The 11,176-nt window shown below is 45.1% G+C and overlaps 3 protein-coding genes across 3 annotated transcripts; all 3 read left to right on the forward strand.

Annotated features, from left to right (window-relative positions):
- Window positions 1–3,373: 3,373 nt before the first annotated feature.
- Window positions 3,374–4,132, forward strand: CCR75_000588 (uncharacterized protein; the record flags this gene model as incomplete). The annotated part of the gene is made up of 1 exon (XM_067958695.1): window positions 3,374–4,132. The coding sequence occupies one exon, from the start codon at window positions 3,374–3,376 to the stop codon at window positions 4,130–4,132; it is 759 nt and encodes a 252-aa protein (XP_067814447.1).
- A 1,614-nt stretch (window positions 4,133–5,746) lies between these two features.
- On the forward strand, window positions 5,747–6,367 carry CCR75_000587 (uncharacterized protein; the record flags this gene model as incomplete). Its single annotated transcript, XM_067958694.1, has 1 exon — window positions 5,747–6,367. One exon carries the CDS (start codon window positions 5,747–5,749, stop codon window positions 6,365–6,367), a length of 621 nt encoding a protein of 206 aa, XP_067814614.1.
- Window positions 6,368–6,729: 362 nt separating this feature from the next.
- CCR75_000586 (uncharacterized protein) lies at window positions 6,730–7,827 on the forward strand (the record flags this gene model as incomplete). Its single annotated transcript, XM_067958693.1, has 1 exon — window positions 6,730–7,827. One exon carries the CDS (start codon window positions 6,730–6,732, stop codon window positions 7,825–7,827), a length of 1,098 nt encoding a protein of 365 aa, XP_067814461.1.
- Window positions 7,828–11,176: the final 3,349 nt, after the last annotated feature.

An 11,176-nucleotide genomic window follows, 5' to 3' on the forward strand; every position in this document is an offset into this window, starting at 1 on the left:
AATTTATCGATTCGCGGCAAAGGTATTTTAGGGACGACTGACGTTGAGTTGACGTAACGAAAGCCAATCACCCAACTGAGCAAAATGTTCGCGTTTCCGGATCGAATCCATTCCGAACGAGATACACCTCGTACCGATCGTTGGGTCATTTTAAGGAATGCCGAAGATGTTTGATACCCAAAGCGAGTCTGAAAGCTCGATCTATCCGCATGAAAGGTTCTCATCGACGAACTTCTGTAAAGCCTTTTGTTCAGCTTGTGAAAGTCGAAATGGCGAACGATTACTCGGTTGCACACCGGGCTGTATATTGATACCAAACTCCACCGACCGATGAGGAGGCAATGAATTCGGTAACTTTTCTGGGAATACATCTTTATAGGAATCGAGTAAAGCCTTCAATCGTTTTCACGAGGTTTTGTAAATTCCGACTCTTGATAAATTTTGACACGATAGACTTCTTCAAATTGTGATGTCTTCAATTTCCTTAAGAAGTCAGCAGAGGAATAATGACCGATTCACAACCTCATCATATGGTATGTCACCACTTTTGAACGAAACTTGATGAGTACGTCAATTAATGATTGGCTCGTGCGCAGCACACCAGGGCTTACCCGGAATTACATCATGGCAATTGCTCATTGGCCACTCAATGACCGGAACGTCAGAAATTCGATTATCATCAAATGGGCTATTGGCGACTCCTTTCTTCACTTATTTTTGGTGTTATTAGTGCCTTCGAAACGAGTGACTTGAAAGCCATTTCAGGACATGACGCATTGCAGCAAACTCGGCTTCACCCCATTGCATGTGGCGCCAGAATCGAGTATCATATTGACAGCACGATCGTCAAGATGACCCTTTTAGATGATCAAATCTTTTCCCGTGAAGGAAGCAAAGTCAGCTTCACATAGTGTGGTGATAGCTTCGTTTGACGCAGTCGCGATGGTTTCTTCTTTAACTGACTCATTCACGAAATAGTTGGCGTTCGCACGATCGCGACGATATCCGTTGCCGCGATTATTTTGCTGGTTCCTGCGCTTGTAACACTGCTGAATCGTGTGCCCCAGTATTTTGCAGTATGCACACTTTCGTTTATTTCGACGTCGATTATGGACGCAAGAAGACCTATTAAATGGCCGAGCATTGCCGATTTCCATCGGCTCTGGCTTCTTGTTTAATTCTCTGGCCACATTTTGTGGACCAGGACGAGGTTTTGTAGCGTTGTGGTGATGATAAACACCCGAATGTGTGCGTTCAAAATCGAGCGCCACAGTAATAGCATCCTACAGTGCGTTTCCCCGTCGATATTGAACTTCTTCTTGAGTTCTTGCTTTAAACCCTCGTTGAAAATAGATGAAATGTCAACTCGAGTCATGTCCTCAACTTGCGAAATAATGTGTCGAGATTTCGCAATGTAGTCCGTTAAGCCTTTGCAATTGGCTTGTCTCAGCCGATGCAGATCGTCTCGAAGACGTTGTTGCAGATCCGCAAAGACGAATTGTTTTTTTTTCACTGCTAGAGAAAACTCATCGGCTGAGTGAATTTCTTTTTTGATGCAGCAAGAGCCATTGTGCTGCTGGTCCTCGCAATGAGCTTCCTAGTACGGCAAGTACTTGAGGAGCCTTTGCGTCCTCTTTCCACTTCTTACCGTGCGCAATAAAATATTGCTGTACTTGCGCGTAATAAAGGCGAACCGACTCTTCGCTTTTTCCGCTTTACGTCGGCATCCTTAGCCCGTCCACCTTAAGCCCACCTATCTTTTAGGAATTAGCGAATGTTTTGATTAACTCTTGTTGTTGCTGTAGCATGTGCATCATTTGCTGCATTAGCTCGGCGTTTGAGGGTTGCCCATAATGGAAGAAGAATGTGTTCGGAACTATAAAAAGACTAGGCTCTTAAGTTGAACCGAAGATCCTTAAAAATGGTGCGCTCGGCTTCTTCTAAAAGCGCGTATACCTCGTGTAACGGAGCTGATAAGGTGGACTCTTGCTTGGGCAGGCATCCTTTCTCCTTGGTGAGTTGCTTTGCTAAGATCTTTGCAATGCGTCGGGCCTTTTGTAATGCGTCGGGTCTTTTGTAATGACGCAGGCAAATCGTTCGCAGTCTTTGCAGACTTTTCACCGTACTCAAAGAGGAAAGCCTTACTACAGTAGTATGGAATCTGATTATTAGCTTTTAGCTTTTTGCTCATAAATCTCAACGACTTTCTTTAGCCATTAAGCGTAATGGGTAAGAGATTCAATCTTATTCCAGATGGATTAACTGTTTCACCGTGTTAAGCCGGTCCCAACCTCACACAGACTAAGCGACTATATCTGTCAGGCAGACGCTTAGAGTTACAGTGGATACTGAAGCCACACAATCAAAACTGCTACGCAGCGCTTCCAAAGGAATGGAGCAGTTGACTGCGAGCGGAAATTCCCACGCTACAAGCAGTACGTTACTGGCTGCGAGTGGAATCCCTTACGCTACAAGTAGTGCTGGGCAATCCAACGCAGTGCAATCCAGCGAAGCGCGAACGGACGGCAAAGAAGCGAGCGGACGGCGAAGAAGCGAGCAGACGGCGAAGAAGCGAGTAGACGGCGAAGAAGCGAGCGGACGGCGAAGAAGCGAGCGGACGGCGAAGAAGCGAGCGGACGGCGAAGAAGCGAGCGGAAGACCAACAAGTGGTACCACTTGTGAGGAATGAGGGTAAATTACGACTGAATTATTTTTTTTGCTTTACTAGCCGATACTTTTGGCTCATCCTCTAAGGATCGCCTATCCTAAATCTAATTATTACTAAGTATCATCTCTCCTTATTGCGCCAACCTTTTTACTTGTTTTTATTATGGCGCATATGTAATTTGAATCAATAGAAAAGGAATGGTATAAAAGATAAATCGAAATGAGTGGTCATGGGCTCAGCGAGTTGAATGGTCCTGACAATCTCGCGCTGGGACGGAGATAGTGTGCGGTACAAGGAACACCTGTTTATTTTACTTAGCTAGCACTACGTCGTAACGAAGTATACTTACTAAACAGTGTAGAGCAAATTAGAGACTGTTTCTTGTCGTCGTTATTTTTAATATTCATATCCTTCTATGGCTAGTATGAAGGACTTAGACCTTTGTCCATCTGTAAACTAGAATCGGTTGCCGCACTCTATCTCTACAGCCTTACCAAATATACATCAGCCAAAGGATCATGTTTTCCTAAAATTTTACTTAGTTAAACTGTTTGCTAACTGGCATTCTTTTTTTTAATTAATAACGATCTGGCAATAAAATCCATTCAAATAACAAAATAAAAATTTCCAAAAAATAACCTACCCCCCGTTCTTCCGAACACTTTCTTGAACAGGATCCGCAGCAGTCGACAAAGTTTAGCAACGATGTCGGACTGGCGCCGTGATCTTCAGCTCGTGGGCGTCGTTTTCATAGTCACCACGGCGCTATTAGGCGTGATGTTGCACTCGCTGGTAATCTCGACGCTCACAGACACCGAGTGGCTCGCGCTTCGACTGCCTACAACGCTCGAGGCAGCTCAAGAGCTAGGCAAGACCCTTCAGAGCTTCTCCGAGCGCCAACGAGGTTCACTTTTGCTCGCACACATGGGCTGCTATCTATACCTGCAAACATTTGCGATTCCGGGCACCGTATTTTTCAATCTATTGGGCGGCGCGTTGTTTGGGATGACGCTGGGATTTCCTCTGTGCTTGGCTAACAACACACTGGGATCGGTCTTTATGTTTCTCCTTTCGCGGCGTTTTGGCTACCGCGTCGTCACGCACTTTTTTCCGCAAAAACTCGATCGCTTAAGAAGTATATTGGACGCACATCGCGACGAAATGGCGCTGAATATGATATTCCTGCGCGTATTTCCATTCACCCCCAATTGGTTTATTAACATGGCGTCGCCCCACTTGGCCATTCCGCTAGGCCAATTTACGTTAGGCCCGCTATTTGGGCTCGTTCCGTACAATTTCCTGAGCTGCAAAGCTGGGCTTATTCTGCGCGAGCTACGATCGCGTGGAGACATTATTGATAGCGCCACGACGATGCAGCTTATAGTGGTTGCTATCGTAGGTGGCCTTGTGCTCCCAAGACTAAAGAGGCGTTTTGCCACGACCACTGGTACCAAGCATGATTAAATTGAGTGTTTAAATTACGTTTGTCTTGTCCAAGTTTTTGCTGAATTGAGTAAGTTTCAGATAATTAAAAAAATCTAAAAGCTATCATTCAGCGTGTATCAAACGCACTATTTTTTTTTTTGTTCGTCGGGACCAAGCTAGACAAAATAAATGTCAGAGATACTTCTTATTCATTCGACGCCAGGCCAATTAGGTCTGCAGAGCTCTTATTGGGTTTGACTATCACAAGGTGCGTAATTAGATCCCGAATTTTCAGTATTTAAAATGCTAGACACGGGCGGATTTTAATTTTTTTCTGACAGACTGTAATCGTGAAGGTCTTCTTTCGTTGGAATGGATATGCAAATCTTTTAGATTATTATTAGAGTATACAATTATACGAGTAGTCTGCGCTGGTGCTCCCTCGCACTGCAGCAGCAATTTTCAATTATTTTGTTTGGCGGGAGTTGTTATACCTTTTAACGATTACTTTCAAACAGAAAAAAAGTTATCGCGATTACAACTTAAGATTCTGGAATGTGATGCTAAAAATTAATGGCTAGAACACTGCGATGTAAGAAATAGCTAATTAATTTCAAGGGAAAGCACAATATCGTTCAAGCTAATGCGAGGTTTAAATCAAGCTGTCGACGTCCTAACTGCAATAAGCCACGAAAATGCAGGCTGTTTTCCGTATCAAAACAAAAGCAGCCGACCGGCCGTGATGGCAAAAGGTGGTTCTACCAAGAGAATTCAAGGTGCCTTCCTCTAATATTTTAAGCGCAAATAGGTTTTCATCCGACTTCTATACAAACACGTAAAAACTCGCGGTACTCAAAAGTGATTAGCAAGCAACTTAACGATTTAGAGGTATGCCAGCGTCGACGTCCTGTCATGTAAAAAGACGCATTCTTCACATTGCCGTATTAAGACGCAATTTTTTTTGCGAAGTCTTCGGGGCCGTGTAGGAGTCACTTAGCTTGCTCATCACCAAATAAAAAAATGCTCTTCGATCAATCGCTGCAAACTTTCATGTTCCTCGCGAAACAAACTTTTGCGCAATATTGGACGCATATTCCCAAAAACAGTTTATTATTTGCGACTGAACTTCATTGCAATGTGCGCTCATGAATGTGTTGGAGGTCTCCGCATTGCATAATTCAGAGGAGTGCTATTATGTAAGGCACGAAAATATTCTAGATCGTGTTTTTCTGTCACATGCAACAGGCTTTCTAGCTACTGGTAGCGTTAAAGACTTGCATTGGCCTTGTATGCAAATTGCCTGAGGTCACTTTAGGTTTTCCGACACTATTTAAATAACTCATGTTACAGCTCTCCCGTGACCTCAAGAGCAAACGGTTGTATCAGACGATGTACTGTATGTACAGTATTATTTACGCTACTTTTTTTTTGCAGTTTCCATTTTGAGGTTGTCAAGGATGTAAGAAACTATTTTAAATTTTAAATTTGAGCTATTATGGAGTATTAAGCGGCTAAAAAAGCATCTTCGGCTACTATTGCTTGTCAGCTTGAAAATAAAAAAAGTTTTGAAGCAATAATGGACTACGTACCTAATATCACGCTGTACAAGAAATGACTCAAAACCAATAAAAACAACACTCTTCGCCTTGCGTCATGGCCTTCATGTCGGTAGCTCGTCAGGCACGCGCCACTTCTCGATTCCTCTATTCCCGTATGCGCGTTTGTCCTCTTGTAGCTAATGAGCAATTCTTGCAGCGAACGAAGTGGCAGCGCTTGCCCTGTGCGATGGAGTCTCCGATCCTATCGACTCGAGTAGGCTTTTTGCGAACAAAGGTGAGCGAGCGTGTGGTCCTGCCAGAAGAGAACGAAATTGAACCTACGCTAGCATTTGACGACAGTGAAATGACAATTGAAGATGCTTCGATTGAAAACTTGCTGAAAGAGCTCAATGAAGTTTTTGAAATTATTGCTGCTGTGCCACTGATGGATGAAGAGGAGTATGGGGAAGTGCGCCAACACTTTGAGAGTGGCAGTGGTCTTGATGAGATTGATGAACGTGGGTATAATATTAAAGCTGGGACGCATAAGATTTGGAAGGGTGAGCGCGACCTTACAAAGATTGTTGAGGGATTGGATACCGATTCGGCCCAGATTCTGCAGCGTATCCTGCTCCACACGCTTAATATTGAGAGAAAAGTGCGTGAGATGCTCTCGAATGGTGGAGTTGATCCCGATGACAAAGATGAGTTGCAAGAAGACAATCAGGTCATTTGAGATTGTCCGTTAAAAAAGAAGTCATCTCGACACCATCAAGGTATTGCGGAGATCTTGGTCGAGCCCGCGTGCTTTGCTTTTGCTCTTAACTTTTGATTCGACACAGGCAATCAAGACGTCTAAGTCCCGTATAAATGATGTACGTATACTTGCACCATTGATAAATTCTCCTTATCTTATGTTAGAAATAAAGAACGATTGTAAGAATACCTCGCCGTAAAATGCACAAGAAAATGGGCAACATGTAATTTCAGGCATGACCCGAATTTGTGCTCATTACGAAAAACGCATATTTTGCTCTCAAAAAAAGTGATAAATAATTTTATTCATTCTTGCCTTCAGGGCTCTGAAAAGCGGTGGTAATGGGCTTCGTCGCACTAGCTCGTCAGACGCTTATCGTTTCTCGCTTCCAAATGCACGCGTCTACACGCTTAAGCACAGCAATTCCCTGGCAACAAATGCATAAGCACCGCGTGCCTTGCTCTATCGACCCTCCATTCCTATCAACCCGAACCAGCAGCATTAGTTTTGTACGAACAAAAGTCAGCGAACGCACGCTCCGTCGGAAGAAATTACGCGTCAACAAGAGCCAAAAAGGAGTCAAGGTGCCAATTCTTAAAGAAACGTTGCGCAAGCTCTATTTGCGTACGCATCCGGATCTCTTTGGACAGTATCCAACGCAGCAGCGCGCAAATGAGGAATCGTACAAAGAGCTCTTGGGCATCCTGGACGCCATTGAGAAACACAATCAATTTCCCCCAGCCAAGACCTTAAAACTTCCATTTTTTTTAAAAACACCTATCGAGGGTGAATTTAAAGAAGTCGAGTTGCAACTACGCACGACGGGAGGTGCATGTAATACGTTGGTAGAGGAGGCATTGGGTCAATTTTTCAGCAACTGTGGGCTCCCTGAGGTCTTTCAATGGGACAAAGGAAGCTGGGGCAAAAGTGTAGGTAAACACGCAGTAGAGAATCCAAATTTAGGCTTTGAAAAGGAAGATGAAACGCATGAGAACGACCGTCACGAGGCCAAGCGCGAAGAACGGCATTCTTCAGCTCCGGCTTATAATCCCGTGGATCGTAAAGCACCAGAAGATCATTCGATTGAAAAGGTTCTGAATGAGTTAGACGACACGTTGCAGCTTATTGCTGTCGTGCCATATCTTGACGACGACGACAAGCAACAGCAAGCTATTAAAACTCATTTTGAACACGGATCAGGTCTCGATGACCTCGATGCTCAAGGGTATTCACTGAAAGCGGGAGTTATTCAATTGTGGCAAGGCGAACGGAATCTACAGGCACTGATTCCTGGATTAGATGGCGACTCGGCGATTCTAATGCAGCGAATTTTGCTTCATACCGTCGATATTGAAAAGCGTCTCGAGAACGTCATTGCTCAAAGCTCCTTGGACGTTACGAGATTCACTGCGGAAGCTTGTAATCAACAGAGCGAGTAAAGATTCTTGGATGACTTTATCGATAAAAGATTATCGCGTTATGTGGGCATTTACAATGAATTAATTGTTAAGCACTGAACTTACATGCCCAAATGCACAAAAGATGACACGGCACTAGGACCTGCACCCAGGATTGGAAAGAATAGTGAATTACTTCTTTGAGTCGCTGTCCTAGACAGGAATTAGCTCTTACATAACATCGAGTGACCCGGGGCCGTCAGTTTAGCACGAAATGGAACGGGGTGTACCGTTAAAACATGAATATTATTTCTGTAAGAGAAAATAATAAAGAAGTATTTACGTTGGAATTGTTATATTCAACTTAAATTCCTAGGTACTTAATTGAAGTAATAAAAAAAAAACCTACCACTTAAGTGTGCTTCATATATATGTGACCCACCCTTATGTATGTGATGCACATTGGTACATCCTAGCGTCATCCGCTATGCGAAATACCCAAAAACGATACGCTCGCAGCACATATTAGTCTATCTACAAAGACGGCATTTATGCTAGGTAATAACAGAAATTTATATTTAATGCGATTAAATATAAATCAGTCTTAAACTTACAATATACTTGATAAGTTTGCACGAGGAGCCGGATTACCGCTCCCGTGACGACACTTTTATCAGTGTACTTCGTGAGTTGGGTGAGGTCGCTAAGGCGCCCACCACAAACCTCACTGCACGTGAGAGAAGGCGGTAAATCGTCGAAGGTGTGTGCGTGCGTAGTACGTGGCAGCTTTAAGTAGCGCCCGTCTACACTTGGTGGAACTTGAAATCCTTCCCACGACCCGCATCTTTGAGCGTGTACGTGAGGATGAGCCTCAATATCGATTGGACTCATTTCCCCCCACCTCCGAACATCATCGGGAGTTGGCTGAGCAGACGGCGCAGGGACTTAGGGAACAAGCCATGGCCAGGGTCTTGGGTAGTCTCCTGAGCAACATGTTACTCAGTTGGAGCAGTTTGACGCACTCATGCTCGGACAGCGAAGGGTCGCGTCCGAGGCACAAAGCCATGCTACGGCGGAGTCTGTCACACAGACTCAGGATGAGCTAAGGCGAGAGCAGGCTCGAAGCGAGGCTTTCAACAGGACTGTTAAGATGCTCTCCGCTCTCAGCCGAGGCTTATTCGGATGGACCCGCCCAAGTTCGATGGAACTGCAGCGCGCACGATATCCATCGGCTGTTAGCAGTAAAGCAATGCGGTGTGTCGCAGCTAATCGAAGATGACAGCCCGATGGTGCCGTACTCCATGTCGCACCCGCGCGGTAAAGCCTCAGAGTGGGCTTACTCGGCGGGTATAGCGTATTCAAGGTGTTCCCTTCATGGGCGATTATAAGACAAAGACTCGCGCCATGTGCCAGCCACCAAACAACGAGGTGTTGCATAAGGTGCGCGTTTTCGGGGCGTGGCAGGCGAAGCGATCTATGCAAGAGCATGTGCAGGAGATGCACTAGCTGTCGGGATCAATTACCGTAGGTCCGATTGGGGAGCACATAAAAGTGCCCAAGTTTATGAACGGAATACGTCATGGCTCATCGTGACAGGCTCTTATTAGAAAGGTGCCGTCAACGATGGAATCCAAATTGCCTTAGTTGAGGAGAAATTTTACAACAGTGCCTCGGCGATAGCTTGGTATAAGCCGTCGGCCGAGAGAACAGGTGTCACTTCCATGGAGTTGGGCAATGCAGACGTTGTCTGTCACAAATGTGGCAAGCGCAGTCATATGAGCGCTGCTATGCCTGGGCCCCTGCTGGGGCGAAGACGCCCAGCAAGAGGAATCCCTTTCCGAAGAGCGATGGCAATAACCAGCGTGCGAGACGCATGAGTCCGCATCTACCACTGAGGGGTCGAAAAAATGCAGGAGAAAGCTGAGGTAAATCGCTTTAGCTTCATCGATGGCCTGTTATGGCATCAGCTGTCACCTTGTGATTCCTTGGGAATCTATGTGCCTCATGACACAGACCTCAAGCTGATGACCCTTCACGAGCTCCATGATGCGCCATCTAGTGGGCATCTGGGCCGTGAAAAGACATTCTTACGAGTGTCAGAGAAATTTTGGTGAACGCACTTATTTAGATGGGTGGCCAACTATATTCGCTCTTGCGAACAGTGTCAGCATAAAGCCTGCACCGTCCAGCAGTGCGCCACTGAAGCCGCTACCGATTCCAACCAACTGTTGGAAGTCAGTAAGTCTAGACTTCACATTAGGGTCGGACGGGGCTCGTCGTCTTCGTAAACGGTCTAAGCAAGATGGTTCATTCAGCACCATGTAAGACATCGATCAAAGGCAAGTAGGCAGCTCTCTTGTCCTGGATCGCGTATACCGATTACACGAGATGGCCGAGTCCATAGTATTGGACCGGGATCAATGATTTACGTCTGGGTTTTGGCGACAAGTGCTTGGGCTGCTAGGTGGCGAGTTCCCCATGTCGACTGCAGACCATCCTCAGATCAATGGCCAAACAGAACGTGCCAATCAGGTCGTGGTGGATAAATAGATATAATGGCCTATACCTATTTATGGATAAGATTTCTGAACATTACTATGTAAGTAATATTCTCCAAATATTCTCTACCTTTTAGATAATATATTAATAAACTATTTATAAGTGTTAATTTTATGTAACGATACACCCCGTCGTAGCATGCGTGCGGCCCAGAACATCTAAGGGCATCCCAGACCTGTTATTGCCTCCAACTTCCTTTGGTTTGATTACCCAAAAGTCCATCTAAGAAGTCCACACACCTACCAAAAATGGTAAGCGGAACTATTTAGCACGAGCCGGATTACCGCTCCCGTGAAGACACTTAATCAAAGTACTTAGTGCGTTAGGTGAAGTCGCTAACGCGCCCACCGCAACTACCTCACTGCACGCAAAAGAAGCTGGTTAAACCGCCTCCTCGCTGTGCTATGGTGTGTGTATAAGTAGAGCGTGGCCGCATTACGACGTGCCCGCTTGCAGTTTACTGATGCCTGAATTGAGTCCTGAGCATTTATCGTTTAATTAAAATTCATCAGATAGGAAGATCAATAAAAATCTTGAGTCTGGTTCGCGAGGCGAAAATAGCCAAATCGACCACCCTTACAATGAAGCTTAAATTTTAGCCCACGCAATTTTAATTTTAGAGGTCGAGCATAATTTCGAGCGTACACTCGCTGCAGCATATATTTACAGCGGAACATCGTAGGAAGATGCAGGTATCATTTAGGCCTTCGCTGTCTACTGAAAGTCGTTTACGCTATCACTACATTTAGGTTAGCGTCAGCAGTTGGCGTATGCGTAAAATTTTAACGCTCGCTCATACCAGGCTTGCTCCTGATCTGGTAATCGACAATAT

This window comes from Bremia lactucae (genome assembly GCF_004359215.1).
Source record: "Bremia lactucae strain SF5 chromosome Unknown BlacSF5_NotPlaced_200_SHOA01000120.1_2678225bp, whole genome shotgun sequence".
NCBI lineage: Eukaryota > Oomycota > Peronosporomycetes > Peronosporales > Peronosporaceae > Bremia > Bremia lactucae.